Source organism: Plecotus auritus (assembly GCF_963455305.1).
Source record: "Plecotus auritus genome assembly, chromosome: 2".
NCBI lineage: Eukaryota > Metazoa > Chordata > Mammalia > Chiroptera > Vespertilionidae > Plecotus > Plecotus auritus.
This window is the reverse complement of record NC_137771.1, coordinates 26094010-26111886: the sequence shown is the minus strand read 5'-3', so window position 1 is coordinate 26111886 and position 17877 is coordinate 26094010. Positions and strand designations below refer to the sequence as shown.

At 41.0% G+C, this 17877-nt stretch overlaps 1 protein-coding gene across 2 annotated transcripts in view; it reads left to right on the top strand.

The window, feature by feature from the left end:
* RHBDL2 (rhomboid like 2) overlaps positions 1-17877 on the top strand; it is a 43838-nt gene that overhangs the window by 19909 nt on the left and 6052 nt on the right. For both annotated transcript variants that reach the window (XM_080655829.1, XM_080655830.1), the window contains exons 4-5: positions 5294-5406; positions 17183-17283. In XM_080655829.1, coding sequence (XP_080511955.1) covers positions 5294-5406; positions 17183-17283 — 214 coding nt within the window. The remainder of the gene's footprint in view (positions 1-5293; positions 5407-17182; positions 17284-17877) is intronic.

Below are 17877 nucleotides of genomic sequence, written 5' to 3'. Positions count from 1 at the left end.
CAGTCCAGGACCCCCCGGGGATTGGGCCTAAGCCAGCAGTTGGACATTCCTCTCACAGTCCTGATCCCTCTCGCAGTCCAGGACCCCTCGCTCCTTACCGCCTGCCTGCTTGCTGCTCCTTACCACTTGGCTCGCTGTTCCTTAGTGCTTCCGTGGAGGCAGAAGAGACTCCCGCTACCACCTGGCTTCTGGCTGAGCAGCGCTCCCCCTGAGAGAGCAAACTGACCACCAGGGGGCAGCTCCTGTGTTGAGCATCTGCCCCCTGGTTGTCAGTGTGCATCATAGCAACTGGTCATTCCATTCCGCTGGTCGTTCTGCCGTTTGGTTGATTTGCATATTAGGGTTTTATTATATAGAATAAGGCACTTTCATGTCCATAATCTTGCATGATCATCACAGTACTCCTAGGAGGCAGGTGTTACTCCCACTGTTTTATGTTTGAGGCTGAGGGTTAGGGTCACTTGCTCCTTGTCACACAGCTAAGTTGTAGAGCTAGGACCTCAACCCATTAGTGCTAACTGCAGGTCCATTGTACTTTATATTACATTATAACTGCCTAATATTGGTATGTATACAGGAATATTAATGAGAAGAGATCAAATCATTACCAAACCAAAATTATGTTCCCCTGGTAGTTTGATGTTGTTGAATGTTCCCTTTAGGATATGAAGCATCCCTCCCACTTTTTCTGCTCCACCACATGCTTAAAAAAATAATTCATGGACACTGATGAATGTATAATACTGTTATCCACCTGGAATAATATAAGCCACAGGAGCTGCAGTGACTGGCTTTTAGTTTTGCTTATAGTTTCTTTTTTAAAAAATTTTTTATTATTGTAGGTATCACATATGTCCTCTTCCCTCTCCCCCGCCCCCTGTTGTCCTCTCCCAGCCTGCCCTCGCCCCCCAGCCCTGGCCTTCACCTCCCCACCCCCATTGTCTGTGTCCATTGGTTATGCCTACATGCATACACGTTCTTTGGTTGATCTCTTCCCCACAAGTCTTCCCCCAGACCACCCTCCTGCTTATAGTTTCTTAAGTGCTAATAGCCTTCTATGACCCCACTCAGAATCCACAATTCACCATGTCCACTACAGACATGGTGAATTGAACAGCGTGCTGCTGGCCCCACCTCTCTGGTGGACTCCTGGGGTTACAGATGAGGCCAACTTTGTCCAAGAGACCTACATACCCTGAACCTTGAAGGAAGACTCTGGCCTTTGGCCAAATAGGCATCCATGGCAGGACACAGGGCTCAGAGACTTGATAAGTCAGGGACAAAATCATCAACTACTCAGTTTTTGTGGACACTTTCATACTTTAGTTTTTCATTTAACAAGTATGTTCTGAGCATATGTGGCTTCTGCACTCAATGACTTTAAAATGACAAGGAAGCAGTTAACTGATAATGCAAGGCAGTGTAGAATTATAGTATACTAGAGGCCCGGTGCACGAAATTTGTGCATGGGGGGTGGTGGTGTCCCTCAGCCTAAGCCTGCACCCTCTCCAATCTGGGACCCCTCGAGGGATGTCCGACTGCCCGTTTAGGCCCGATCCTACCTGGATCAGGCCTAAATGGGCAGTCGGACATCCCTCTCACAATCCAGGACTGCTGGCTCCCAACTGCTCACCTGCCTGCCTTCCTGATTGCCCCTAACCGCTTCTGCCTGCCAGCCTGATCACCCCCTAACCACTCCCCTGCCAGCCTGATTGATGCCTAACTGCTCCTCTGCTAGCCTGTTTGCCCTAACTGCCCTCCCCTGCAGGCCTGGTCCCCCCAACTGCTCTCCCCTGCAGGCCTGGGTCCCCCGCAACTGCCCTTCCCTGCAGGCCCGGTCACCCCCAACTTCCCTCCTCTGCCGGCCTGGTCACCCCTAACTGCCCTCCCCTGCAGGCTTGATCGCCCCCAACTGCCCTCCCTTGCAGGCCTGGTCCCTCCCAACTGCCCTCCCTTGCTGGCCATCTTGTGGCGGCCATCTTGTGTCCACATGGGGGCAGGATCTTTAACCACATAGGGGCAGCCATCTTGTGTGTTGGAGTGACAGTGAATTTGCATATTACTCTTTTATTAGATAGGATAGTAGTTACTTAATCTCTTTGCATCTCAGTTTCCACATCTGTAAAACGGGGTAACAGTACTTACCTCATAAGGTTGCTGTGATTAAATCAGACGATGGTTATAATTTTTATAGTGCCTGACACATACTAACCATTCAGAAAGAATTTACAAGGCTGTGTAGGACATGTAACATATGGGGTTGCCTAAATGCTTTTACATGTAAGTAACAACAATAATCTAACAGGGACTTCAATAAATGGAGGCCAATGTTTTCCCATATAAAAAGCTCAGAGGTCGCCGAAACCGGTTTGGCTCAGTGGATGGAGCGTCGGCCTGCGGACTGAAGGGTCCCGGGTTCGATTCCGGTCAAGGGCATGTACCTTGGTTGCGGGCACATCCCCAGTGGGAGGTGTGCAGGAGGCGGCTGATCGATGTTTCTCTCTCATCGATGTTTCTGGCTCTCTATCCCTCTCCCTTCCTCTCTGTAAAATATCAATAAAATATATTAAAAAAAAAATAAAAAAAAAAATAAAAAGCTCAGAGGTAGGTGGTTGGTTCATCAGTTTAATGAAGCCAGGACACTAGGTCCTGTGCTGGCACCTTTGCTTTTTTTCCTTGGTCTTTCTCTCATGGTTGCAAGTTGACTACAGTAGTCTGCATTCAAAGCAGGAAGCGGGAAGAGGTAACACCAGGTACTGGTGAAATCATCCCTTTTTTCAAGACAGAAGCGCTCTTAAGTCTCCTGGCTGTGCTGCTTTTCCTTGCATCTCACTGACCAGAGTTATGTGTCCCTACCTAAGAGAGGCTGGGAAAGCCCTAACCGGTTTGGCTCAGTGGATAGAGCGTCGGCCTGCAGACTCAAGGGTCCCAGGTTTGATCCCAGTTAAGGGCATGTACCTTGGTTGCGGGCATATCCTCAGTAGGGGGTGTGCAGGAGGCAGCTGATTGATGTTTATCTCTCATCGATGTTTCTGACTCTCCCTCCCTCTCCCTTCCTCTCTGTAAAAAAATCAATAAAATATATTTAAAAAAAAAAGAGAGGTTGGGAAAGTCAACAATAGCTCTTCCAGCCTCAGTAGAGGAGGTAGAGAAGGGATAGGGAATGAGTGTTGGGTAAACTACAGTAATTTAAATGGAAAGAGGGAAAGATCAGAATGGGGATGGCTTCATACATGACATGGATCCTAGTTGGGCCTTGAAGGTGGATAAAGTTTGGAATAAAAAATTAATATTTCATCCTAGCTGGTTTGGCTCAGTGGATAGAGTGTCAGCCTGCATCGGCCTGCAGACCGAAGGCAATGGTTTTGATTCTGGTCAAGGGCACATACCTCGGTTGCAGGCTCCTCCCCAGCCCAGGCCCTGGTCAGGGCTCATGCAGGAGACAACCAATTGATGTGCTTCTCTCACATAAATGTTTCTCTCTGTCTTTTCCTCTCTCTTCCACTCTCTAAAAATAAATGGAAAAATACCCTTGGGTGAGGATTTAAAAAATTTAATATTTCTATTTTGGGAATATGACAGGATCTCATCTTTCTGCCACTTCTACTCTTGATGTTGAGCAGAAGAAAGAGTACTTGGGGTGATTCATTGGGGTCTTTGTACTATTGGTCATCTTATCTTCTAGCTATTGCCAGAGGACAGGATGGTATGGCTTTCTTTGACCTTGTTCAGATTCACAAAGTGCATATACTTCCAAATCTCCTTTATGTCTGAGGTCTCCATAAGACTAGTGTAACTGCTATTGCTAGACAATTCTGTGCTGAGCTATGTTACCTCTCACATGTCTTTGAAGATGGCTTGGACAGTGATGGTTGCAGCTGGGTGTGCTTGTGGCCATAAAGGTAAGTTTTCTGTTCTGCCAGATATGCCCAGAGAACCTCTTCAATGGTCTAATGGATTTTTGTTAAGTAAATTATAATGTAGAACACACTCCCTAAAACTAATGCAAAAGCTGTTGCACTTTGTGGAAGATCCAATATCTTTTTTTTTTTTTTTTTTTTTTTTTACTTTTTGCTTTCATCTGAAATCTTTGAGAAAAAAAAAAAGGCATTGTGCTACATAGCAACTAAATTGACTAAATTGATGATTACGCTAATATGGGAATTTATCAAATTACATTCAGAGATTATCCAGAGATGCTTGTGGGATTTGACAAGCAAAATGATATGAAATGTATTTAAAAATATTTTTACCTATTTAAAAACTATAATAAGAAAACACCTGTACTCTAATGTGCTCTGCCAAATTGTGGTACATGGGAGATACCAACTTTAGCTAGGTAAACTTTTCCCCCTATTCTGGTTAGCTTTTTTTTTTTTTTTTTTAAATATATTTTATTGATATTTTACAGAGAGGAAGGGAGAGGGATAGAGAGCTAGAAACATCGATGAGAGAGAAACATCGATCAGCTGCCTTCTGCACACCTCCCAGTGGGGATGTGCCCGCAACCAGGGTACATGCCCTTGACCGGAATCGAACCCGGGACCCTTCAGTCCACAGGCCGACACTCTATCCACTGAGCTAAACTGGTTTCGGCATATTCTGGTTAGCTTTTATTTTTATTGATTTTAGAGAGGAAGGGAGAGGGAGAGAGAGATAGAAACATCAATGATGAGAGTCATTGATTGCTGTCTCCTACATGTCCCCTTCTGGGGACCGAGCCTGCAGCCCAGGCATATGCCCTTGACTGGAATTGAACCGGGGACCCTTCAGTCCGCAGGCTGACACTCTATTCACTGAACCAAACTAGCTAGGCTCTCGTTAGCTTTTTAAAAAAACCTTTTTAATGTAGACCTGGGAATGAAGTTCCTCTTGCCAGCTCTGTTTTATTAAAGAATATACTGAGATTGCAGGACACATTGCTTAACAACCTACTGAAATTTAAACTCAATATGAATGAATTAGGATTTCCTCCATACTGTGCAAGTGAAACAAAATCAGATGCTGAGCTGACCTAAGTTGGCAATTGTCATCTAAACCTAATTTCAAGTTCATGTTCTTTAGGCCAGCCTTATTGCTCTCTGATTTTATCAGTAATTGTTATAATAAAACAGACCTTATAAAATAAATGTATACTTCTAAAATGCCCTTTTACCTGCTAAAAAAATTAGAATTTGGAATTTGAGTTAAGCAAGTCTTTAACTGGAAACACCACCTCAATGCCTATTTATCTCCCAAGGAAATAACTGCCTGTCTCAGTCATAATATTTGACAAATGTGTTTGTCTCTGCAGAGTTCAGCACATCTTGGGGAATCTTATTATGCAGCTCGTTTTGGGTATTCCCTTGGAAATGGTCCATAAAGGCCTCCGAGTGGGGCTGGTGTACCTGGCAGGAGTGATTGCAGGTTAGTGTTCTCAGGGCAACAAGAAATCAACACCTCCGGACTCTCAGGAGGTTATAAACAAAATAAAGGTAATCAACTTTGATAATGGGCTTTTTAATTAAGATGTATTCTACTCCTAATAAGTGCTAGGAAACCTGATAGCACTGGAGATAAGTCAATTAGAGACAGTAGAGATAAAATAATCACATAGAAATGTCACTGTTAGTGCCCTCAGGTATCGCACAGACAGGGTTTTGCACATTTGGAAACTTTGAATAGATTGATGTCCAGGTATACACTGGGTAAAGGCCTACAGCCAGATCATGAAGGCCCTTATGTGCTCCCGTAAAGATTTTGGGAAGTAACATGATCAGATTTGCATTTGAGAAAGATAACTTCAAGAGAATGTAGAGAATAAAGGGGTCTAAGGACAGAGTAGGTACTAGCAGCATACAGCAGTGACTTCTAAAATTGTGTGTGTGCCCAAGATGATTCATTATGGTGTGGGCAGAACATATTAGAACTCCCATTCATCCGCCTGCGGCCCCTCCTCCCCACTGGCCCAGTCCAATGGGCCCCCATTGGGGTGGACCTGCCGGACCCCACCTGTGCACGAATTCGTGAACTGAGCCTCTAGTATAAGTAATAAATAAAAATACAAGAATAAACTATTTCATGTACTCAAAACTAAACCTGCTTTTGCCCACCCCTGTATAATTTTCTCATTTCAGGAATGTTACATAAATGGAATAATATGATAGGTAGCCTTTTGGGATTGGCCTTCTTTACTCAGCATAATTCTCTGGAGATTCATGTAGGTTGTTGCATGTATTAACAGTTCATTCATTTTTATTGCTGAATAGCAGTCCACCACCCACCCTTCAGTCACTGGATGATATCTGGGTTGTTTCCGGTTTTTGACCATTACAAATAAAGCTGCTATATACATTTGTGGACAGGTTTTGTGAACATAAGCACAGAGTTTTGTGAACATGAGTTTTCATTTCTCTAAGATAAACCAATTACTCCGGAACAATCTGTTGAAAAGATTATTCTTCCTTCATTGAATTGCTTTTGCACCTTTGTCAAAAATCAGTTGGCTGTAGTTGTGTGTGACTGTTTCTGGGTTCTCCTTTTTGTACCACTGATCAATGTGTCTATCCCTCCACATACTCAATACCACTGCTGCTGTATATAATAAGTCTTGAAATCAGTTAGAGTGATTCCTCTCATTTAAAAAATTAGTGTTTGCATTTTACTTTTAAAAAAAGACGGGTATCTAATTTGCTGGCTTTTTGTCCCCCCCTGTGATAATAAAAGGCTTATAGTAGTAAGCTATCTAACAGATGTTGAAAAAACAAACACCAAATGTGTCCCTTTGATGATATTAATATCATTTTTCTCCTAAGGAATAAGAATGTAACTACTTTTCCAAAAATAGTTGTGCTATGAAAGAGCATTTTGAAAACTGTTCATTGGAAATCGCTCGATATTTATGCGATTTTGCTTCTGAAAATGATGCAACAACTCTTACAAGTTCACATTTAAAAAGCTAGGAAACAATTTCCTAATCTGTTTTAACATTTTTCAGTAAAGAGTTTTAGTGCATTTTAAACTTATTGAATCACTTTACTAGTTTGCAAGAACTAATGACTGACATTAGGGAAGGTGGGAATTAATAGTCAAAATTACAACAAAATTTTTGCATAATTGAAGCTCAGCCAATGATGCAATTCTTCCATTTTAAATTACACGTCGTTTTAAAAAAATGTTATATTTTGGCTATGACAGTGATTAAGAGAAAATTTATATAGAAAAATATCTGAATTTAGAAGTACATGTAACCGCCCCCCCCCCCCCGCCCCTTATTCACAGGGAAAATGTTCCAAGATCCCCAGTGGATGCCTAAAATAGTGGATAGTACCAAACCCAATATGTACTGTTTTTTTCTATACATACATACCTATGATAAACTTTAATTTATAAATTAGGCACAGTAAGAGCTTAACAACAATAACTAATAATAGAACAACTATAACAATGTTCTGTAATAAAAGTTATGAGAATGTGGTCTCTTTCAAAATATATTGTATTGAGCCGAAACCGGTTTGGCTCAGTGGTAGAGCGTCAGCCTGCGGACTGAAGGGTCCCAGGTTCGATTCCGGTCAAGGGCACGTACCTTGGTTGCGGGCATGTCCCCAGTAGGGGGTGTGCAGGAGGCAGCTGATCGATGTTTCTCTCTCATCGATGTTTCTGGCTCTCTATCCCTCTCCCTTCCTCTCTGTAAAAAATCAATAAAATATATTTAAAAAAAAAAAACAAAACAAAAAACCAAAATATATTGTATTGTATGTACAGTGTGGATACACTGGACAAAGGCATGATTCACACACATCCTGGGCTGGATGGAGCAGAATGGCATGAGATTTCATCATGTTACCCAGAATGGCACTCAATGTAAAACTTAAGAACTGTTTATTTCTTGAACTTTCCATTTAACATTTTTGAACTGTGGGTAACTGAAACTGTGGAAAGTGAAACCATGGATAAGGGGGGGGGGGGGAACTACTGTATCTGTATTTCTGTGTCATGATATTTAACCAAGATTTAAAAAAATATTGAAGCTTATTTAATAATTTCATTGAAACATTTTTTAAAAGTTAAAGACATTAAAAATATATATTTTTATTGATTTCAGAAAGGAAGGGAGAGGGATAGAGAGATAGAAACATCAATGATGAGAATCATTGATCTGCTCCCTCCTGCATGCCACACACTGGGGATTGAGCCCACAACCCGGGCATATGCTCTGACTGGGAATTGAACTGTGACCTCCTGGTTCATAGGTCATTGCTCAACCACTGAGCCATGCCAACTGGGCTAATGAAATTTTTTTTTTTTTAATATATTTTATTGATTTTGTACAGAGAGGAAAGGAGAGGGATAGAGAGCCAGAAACATCAATGAGAGAGAAACATTGATCAGCTGCCTCCTGCACACCCCCTACTGGGGATGTGCCCACAACCAAGGTACATGCCCTTGACCGGAATCGAACCCGGAACCCTTCAGTCCGCAGGCCGATGCTCTATCCACTGAGCCAAACCGGTTTCGGCACTAATGAAATTTTTTAGAGCAGTTTTAGGTTCACAGCAAAATTGAGAGGAAGGTACAAAGATTTCCCAAACACCCTGTCCCCTATACACATGCATTGCTTCCTCCATTATCAACATTCCCCAACAGAGTGGTACATCCTATATAATAAAAGCCTAATAGGCTAAGTGTCTGGTCGACCAATCGGGCATTCAACCAATGAAAGCATAATATGCTAATGCTATGCTAAGGCTGCTCAACTGCTCGCTATGACGTGCACTGACCACCAGGGGCAGATAGTTGACCGGTCGACCAGTCGCTATTATGTGCACTGATCACCAGGGGGCAGACGCTTCGACTGGTAGGTTAGCTTGCTGCTGGGGTCTGGCCGATCGCGACTGAGTGAGACAGGCTGGACATGCCCTGGAGCCTGCCCGAGGTCCCTCCCTGGCTGGCCAACCTCCCGTGTCTCTCCCCTGCCCTGACTGTGCACCAGTGGGGTCCCTTGGCCTAGCCTGTGCCCTCTAGCAATCTGGGACTCCTCAGGGGATGTCAGAGAGCTGGTTTCGGCTCAATCCTGCAGGCCAGGCCAAGGAACCTGAACTTACACTGACACAACATAATCACCCAAGTTCATAAAAGTAGAGTTCACTCTTGGTGTGGTATATTCTGTGGTTTTGGACAAATGTTGACATGTATCCATCCCAGTATCGCACAGAGTATTTTCACTGCTCTAAAATCTGTGCTCTACCTATTCATCCTTTCCCCCACCCACAACTCCTGGTAGCCACTGATTTGTTTACTGTCTTTACTGTCTCAATAGTGTTGCCTTATCAAGAATGTCATATAGTTGGAATCATATAGTATGTGGCCTTTTCATATTGGCTTCCTTCACTTAGTAAAATGTATTTAACTTTTCCCATGTCTTTTCATGGCTCGATAAGTTTTTTAAATACCATTAATGAAGTAAAAATAATTTTAAAATATTATGTAAAATTTGATTTTTGTGTTTTAAAAAACCATGTAAGTGCCCGGCCAGCGTGGCTCAGTGACTGAACATTGGCCTATGAACCAGCAGGTCACAGTTCGATTCCTGGTTGCGGACTTGATCCCTAGTGTGGGGCATACAGGAGGCAGATGATCAATGATTCTCTCTCATCATTGATGTTTTTATCTCTGTTTCCATTTCCCTTCCTCTCTGAAATCAATAAAAATATATTTTTAAAAAACCCATATTAGTGTAGTAGTACATATACATGTAATTTATAAGTAAGTAAAACATACCTCTATTGCAGTGGGTGATTTTATTAGTTTCTCAGGGCTGTCATTACAAAGTACCACAAATGGTGGCTTAAAACAGAACTGCAGTGTCACAGTTCTGGAGGTAGAAGTCTGAAATCAAGGTGTGAACAGGGCCATGCTCCCTGCTCTGATATCTGTTGGAGAGAATCCGTCCTTGCCTCTCTCTCTAGCTTCTGGTGGTGGCCATTCGTCCTTGGCATTCCTTGTTTTGCTGCTGCAGCACTTCAATCTCTGTCTCCATTGTCAGGTGGTGTTCTTCCTTCATGTGTCCCTGTCCCTTCTTATAAAGACACAGTCATAGTGGTTTAGGGTCCACTCTACTCAAGTATGACCTCATTGTAATTAATCACATCTGCAAAAATTATATTTCTTTTTTTGTTTGTTAATCCTCACCTGAGAATATTTTTTCCATTGAAATTTTTAAAAATATATTTTTATTGATTTCAGAGAGAAAGAGATAGAAACATCAATGATGAGAGAGAATCATTGGTTGGCTGCCTCCTGCACGCCCAGTAGGATCAAGCCCGCAACCTGGGCATGTGCCCTTGATTGGAATCGAACCCGGGACTCTTCAGCCTGCAGACCGAGGCTCTATCCACTGAGCCAAACCGGTTAGGGCTCCATTGAGTTTTTTAGGGAGAGTGAAAGAGAGAGGGAAAGACAGAAACATCGATGTGAGAGAAACACATACATTGGTTGCCTCCTGCATGAACCCCAACCAGGGCCGGGGCCAGGGAGGAGCCTGCAACCAAGGCACATACCCTTGACAGGAATGGGACCCAGGACCCTTTGGTCTGCAGGCAGGCACTCTATCCACTGAGCCAAACTGGCTAGGGCGTATCATATGGGTTTAGGACTTCCACATATCTTTGGGGGGACACAATCTGACCCATGACAATGCCTGAAAATTTTTTTTTACCAATCAAAACTTTGCCAGCCTCCCAGAGTAGTGGGGATGGAGAGCAGGAAGCAGTCATGAGATAGACCTGCAAGGCTTACTGACATCTCCCCATCCTACTTAGGTGGATCCTGTTCTTCCACCTTCTACTTCTGTTCCTGAATACACCTTTTTCCTGACCTTTTGTGACGTCAAGCCCTGTCTGGCTCCAGCATCTACACTCCCCTTTTCCCTACAGTTTGATTTCAACCTGTGTAATCAGCTCTGCCCCAGTTGCAGAGAAGAGATAAAACATGAATAAACTGTTCAGATTCTTGCCTATTTTTGCAACAGCTTCTTGGCAGGTATTTCTTGACTGTTCTGGTCTATCTTTCACACTGCTGCCTGGGTCACATTCATCAAACACAGCGTAGGTCATATTATAGACCATTTCCAGTGGCCAAAAGAAAGTTGAAATGTCCAAGATTGCTCTTCATTACCCTCCACTGCCTGGCCCTTTGCCTTTTTTCTTTTTCTTTTTGATAAAGAATGAACTTCTTACCCTAGCCGGTTTGGCTCAGTGGATAGAGCGTCAACCTGCGGACTGAAGGGTCCCAGGTTCGATTCTGGTCAAGGGCATGTACCTTGGTTGTGGGCACATCCCCAGTGGGAGTTGTGTGGGAGGCGGCTGATCGATGTTTCTCTCTCATCGATGTTTGTGACTCTCTATCCCTCTCCCTTCCTCTCTGTAAAAAAATCAATTAAAATATATTTTTTAAAAAAGAATGAACTTCTTTACTAATATTAAAAAAATAAATTAAACGTGAAGAGGTTAGAGGAAGACTTGATATGCTTTTTTAAATCTTTTTTGAGGTTGACATACAAAAATTAGTACCTACTTAATGTATACAACTTGAAGAATTTGGAGGTAAGTATACACCCATGAAAACATCACCTATGCCATAAACATATCCATCATCTCCAAAATTCCCTCCTGTCCATTGTCTTTTTTGCTTTGCCTATTTTGCCCTACAGCCCAGGGTCTTCTTCCCCACCTCCCGCCCCCGCCCCATCTGACTGATCATCAGAATCACCTGGAGAGATTATTACAACTGAAGCTACCCAGATCCCCATCCAAAGCTACTGAGTCAGAATCTCTGGGGATATGGCCCTGGGATCTGTGTTTTTGTTTTTCTGTTCAGTGATGTATAACTGACAAATAACAACGTGTACACATATTTTTGGCATACTGTAAATAGCACTGTTTAAAGATTTCTATTTCTGATTCTTCATTGCTATTACATAGAAATATAGTTGATTTTTTACATTTTGATCTGGTATCCTCCAACCTTGATAAATTCACTTATTATTTCTAGTAGTTAGCTTAACAGTTAATTAGCCAATTATTTTCTAAAGAGATTTAAATAAGAAAAAAACTTGGATGTTTTCCCATGTTTCTATCATTTCCAGTGTTCTTCATTCCTTTGGGTAGCCCTGTGTTTCCACTTGTATCTTTTTCCTTCTGCCTAAAGATTTCCTTTAGCATTTCTTGTAGTATGGGTCTGCTGGTCATCCATTCTTTCAGTCGCTGTATAACTGAAAAATTTTTCATTTTGCCTTAATTTTGAAGTATATAAGGTGTATCCAAAAATGTATACACATACTTTTATTTTTAAAATATATTTTTTATTGATTTCAGAGAGTAAGGGAAAAGGAGAGATAGAATCATTGATTCGCTGCCTCCTGCACGCCCCCTACTGGGGATTGAGCCTGCAACCCAGGCATGTGCCCTAACCAGAATTGAACCCTGACCTTCTGGTTCATAGGTCCATGCTCAACCACTGAGCCACACTGGCCAGCCACACATATATTTTTTGATAGCTCAATTGATTTTTTTTTCTTTTCAGATTTAAACCATTGGAATTAATAATTATTCAAAGTGTGTATACATTTTTGGGGGACACCCTAAATTTTTACTAAGTATAGAATTCTAGCTTGGCAGTATTTTTCTTTTAGTACTTTAAAGATGTTACCCTACTGTTTTCTCATTTGCATTGTTTCCAATGAGAAATTAGTTATGATCCTTATCTTTGTTCCTCAGTATGAAACATGTCTTTTTATCCTGGCTGTTTTTAAGATTTTCACTGATTTTGAGCCATGTAATTTTGTCATGCCTTGGTGTGGTTTTCTTCATGTTTCTTGTGCTTGGAGTTTTTTTGAACTTTTTGAATCTCATAATTTATATACTCTATAAAACTCTGGAAAATGTGGCCATAATTTCTTCATATATTTTTTATGTACCTGCCTTCTCTCTTCTCTTTTGGGGACTCCAATTATGCATTTATTAGGCTGCTTGAAATTGACCCATAGCTCATCGATACTGTATGTATTTTTAAAAATATTTTTGTCACCCAGCCAGTGTTGCTCGGTGGTTGAGCACCAACCCATGAACCAAGAGATCACAGGTTTGATTCCCAGTCAGGGCACATGCCCAGGTTTCAGGCTTAATCCCCAGTAGGGGGTGTGTGGGAGGCAGCTCATCGATGTTTCTCTCTTTGATGTTTCTATCTCTCTATCCCTCTCCTCTCCCTTCCTCTGTAAAATCAATAAAAACATACATTTAAAAAAAATTGTGCTAGCCCAGGGGTGGACAAACTTTTTGACTCGAGGGCCACAATGGGTTCTTAAACTGGACCGGAGGGCCAGAACAAAAGCATGGATGGAGTGTTTGTGTGAACTAATATAAATTCAAAGTAAACATCATTACATTAAAGGGTACGGTCTTTTTTTTTTTTATTTCAATAGTTTTATTCATTTCAAACATTTTAACAAGAAGAATGTAAACACTAATTATTATAATTTGAAACTTCAAAAAATGGAGGAATCATAGCACAATAACATACCTTATATTGAAGATGGCAAAGGCAAAATAAAATTGCCTAACAAAGGAAAGGTACAAAAGCCTTTCAAATTAAACTTAAATATAATAAAATAATTTAAAACTAAAACAAATAGAAAAGAACAAAATGTGTAAACAGTAAATTAAACATTTTCTTTAGTGCAACTTCCAAATTATGCCCGGGACGTAGATGTAGATGGCAATGTAGACTGGGTTGAAAGGTTTTTGGTCTTTAAAACATCAACTTCAGTGGGAACAGTGTTGTTGGTCTCCTTTTTAGCTAATGCTCTGATACTGTGCTCTCCAGGGGCGTGTCTCCCTACATGACCACGATAACTGTCTACGCATTCCCAGGGTGATGTCGGGGGACGCGTCTGCGGGCATTACAAGGAGCCTCTGGAAGATTGAGAGGTTGTTCCTTCTACTGAATGGGCGGATATAAATCCACCCACTCAGAAGAAGGAGCTGCAGCCCTGTTTCCCAACGTTGCCATGTTAACACTGCTGCTGGTGAAGGAGCGGAGGGGAGAGCAAGAGAACCCTCCGCTCTTTCGGCTCCACGGGCTGGATAGAACAGCCGAACGGGCCGGATTCGGCCCGTGGGCCGTAGTTTGCCCACGGCTGTGCTAGCCAGTTTGGCTCAGTGGATAGAACATGGACACACAGACTGAAGGGTCCCAGGTTTGATTCCTGGCCACATACCTTGGTTTCAGGCTTGATCCCTGGCCCTGGTTAGGGTACGTGCAGGAGGCAACCAATCAATGTGTCTCTTTCACATTGATGTTTCTCTCTCTGTCTCTCCCCCTCCCTTCCACTCACACTAAAAATCAATGGAAAAATATCCTCAGGTGAGGATTAGCAAAAAAATATTTTTCTCTGTGTTTCACTTTGGATAGTTTTATTGCCATGTCTTCATGTTCACTAATCTTTTCTTCTGGAATGTCTAATCTGCCAATAATCTCAACAAGTATATTTTTTCATCTTAAATATTGTAGTTTTCATCTTTAGAAGTTTGATTTGAGTCTGTTTATATCTTATATGTCTCTACTTAACATATATAATATAGTTGTAATAATTATTTATTGCCCTTAACTGCTAATACCTGTGTCGATTTGGGTAGGTTTTATATTGTTCTCCTTATTATGGGTTACATTTTACTGTTTTCCAGACAATCTTTGTTTGGATGCTATACATTTTACCTTTGGATGGTGGATATTATTGTATCCCTATAAATATTCCTTAGATTTGTTCTGGAACTCAGTTACTTAGACGCAGTTTGATCCTTTCTGGTGAAATTTGCTAGGTAAAATTATGTTTCTGAGTCATGTTTAGTGCTAATTATTCCCCACTACTATGTTCTTTACTCAATGCCCCATGAACTATGACGTTTTCTAGTTTGAAAAGTTACTTAGCCTCTCTGGTGAGCAAGAGGTACTCTTCTCTCTATTCCTTTCTGGTGATTCTTTTCTTGGTTTGGATAATTTCTTCACATACTCCTCTCTGGAGTTCTCTCTCCATGTAGGTCTCTCCTTTCTGATGGTCTTTTGAATTCTAGGTCTTTCTGGACTCTAAACTCTACTCCATCAACTGAAAGTTTACTGAAATCTACTCGGTTTTCCCTTCCATGCACTGCAGCCTGTCATATTTCTTCAGGCAGTAAGCTGGGCAATCAGACAACTCATCTCATTTATTTTGTATCTCTCAGGGTTCACTGTCCTTTGCTATCTGATATCCAGTACTTTGAAGACCATTGTTTCATATATTCTGTTCAGTGCTTTTAGTTATTTCAAGTGGAGGGGTAAATCCTAACCTTGGGACTCCATCATGGCCAGAAGTGGACATTTATATATGTATTTAAAAAATAAATTTCTTATATGATTAAGATGCAACCACTGTAGCCCTACCTATAAGTTGAGATCCATTGCTTTAAATCCATTGAACTACTTATCATTGATCTTTAGTTATCCGTATACCTTTGTTTCTGTGTCTTTGCTTTTCCAGATCCCTACATTCTGAATACCTTCTCCTTTAGTTTTCCTGTCCAAATTATAAAGATTCTTCAGTGTTTAATAAAAAACCATCTCCTCAGAGTAGCACGGCCTACACCTCTCTGCTGAGAAAGTCATTCCTTTCTAGGTGCTTCCATAGCAAATTTATTACACTTAAAAAAATCATCCCTTGCCCTAACCGGTTTGGCTCAGTGGATAGAGCGTCGGCCTGCGGACTCAAGGGTCCCAGGTTCAATTCCGGTCAAGGGCATGTACCTTGGTTGCGGGCACATACCCAGTAGGGAGTATGCAGAAGGCAGCTGATCGATGTTTCTCTCTCATCGATGTTTCTAGTTCTCTATCCCTCTCCCTTCCTCTCTGTAAAAAATCAATAAAATATATTTTTTAAAAAAAATCATCCCGTGCTGGGTGACTCGGTTGGAGCATTGTCTCGTACAAAAAAACGGTTGCGGGTCAATACCTGGTCAGGACACATACCTAGGTTGTGGGTTCACTCCCAGATTGGGACATGTATGGGAGGCAACTGATTGATGTTTTTCTCTCTCTCTTTCTCTCAAATCAATAAACATATTCTTGGGTGAAAATTAAAAAAAAATTGTAGTTGTTATATTCTGCATTTTATGATTGTTTGCTCATCCATTTGTAAGATTGCTAAGGTCATACACTTTGTCTTTCTTGTACAAAGTAGGTATTATACTATATCCCAAGGCAGTGGTTGGAAAACTCATTAGTCAACAGAGCCAAATATCAACAGTACAACGATTGAAATTTTTAAGAGCCAAATTTTTTAAACTTAAACTTCTTCTAACGCCACTTCTTCAAAATAGACTCGCCCAGGCCGTGGTATTTTGTGGAAGAGCCACACTCAAGGGACCAAAGAGCCGCATGTGGCTCGCGAGCCGCAGTTTGCCAACCACTGTCCTAAGGCTTGAAGGCGGGCCTCAAAAGCAAGAGACCAAATAATAGAACTAAATAGTATAGAGAGATTATCTTAGAGTTTGTGTTGAGTAAAGTCTTTTTTTTTTGTTTTGTTCAGGCAATCTAAGATTAGGTTAGCAAATAGATTTCATGCTTTGTGATTCGGATGGGATGGTATGTTGAGGAGGATTTGGAGGCCACATCTTGATTCCATGAGAAAGCTAGCTATTAGATAATAAAGTGTTTGGCATGTCTCAGGTATTTTGGTAGTGTGGGCTAAACATGTAGAATGTTTTGAAATAATAACAAGTATATAATACATTTCAGGCAGTGTTCTAAGCACGATGCACATTTCAGCTCATTTACTTTCCCCGACAACTTATTAATATTCCCATTTTCTAAGTAGGAAAACTAAGGCACATAGAGGTTAAGAAACTTGTTCAAGTCACACAGCTGGTAATTCTGGCTCCAGAGTCTGTGCTTTTATCATTGTTATACTGTCTTCAGATTGAACATTCATTCAATGTTTCAGAAAAATGAGGTGGTTAGCCAACATAGCTATACTTTTATAGTATGGAAGGGACAAAGTGAGTACGTTGTTTGTTAAATGGCCAAACTCTGCAAACTTTTACCTTAGATTAGAAAGATTTATCTTTCATGATTCTTATAATCATATCTGATTCTTTGTGTTTTATTTCTTTAGGATCCCTTGCCAGCTCCATCTTTGACCCACTCAAATATCTTGTGGGTGCTTCAGGAGGAGTCTATGCTCTGATGGGAGGCTATTTTATGAATGTTCTGGTGGTAAGAACTTTGGGAATGGAATCTATGGACTTTTTAAAAAACAAACAAAAAGCTAGTATTTGGTATAGGAATCTTCATTTATCAATATTTACTGAGCACTCATCTTCCTTTTGACCACGATTTTTTTCCTTTCATATTTTATCTTATTTTCCCTGATATAAAAAATGAATACTAAATAAAATTTTAAATTGAAAGACAAAGTCAAAATCCCCAATATAATATGTTAACAGTTTAATATACATTCTTTCAGATCTTCTTTTACATGTATTCAAAATCCTACCATTAATACAAAAATGGAACCACCCTTATAGTATTCTGCATCTTAACATCAAGTATTCTATCTACCCATGTCATTACACAGAAATTTACCTCAGTCTTTTCAAGTGCTCACAGCACCCTCTATAGAGCTGTATCCTGACTTATTTAACCTTTCATTGAAAACAATGTGGGGTGATTGCAGCTTTTCACATTTACATATAGTACTATAAAGAATGTTCTTTTACATTTATCTTTTTGCATTTTTGTGATTTTTTTTTGTAGGATAATTTCCTAGAAGTGGATTTCAATGTCAAATCGTCCTCCAAAGTTTGCATG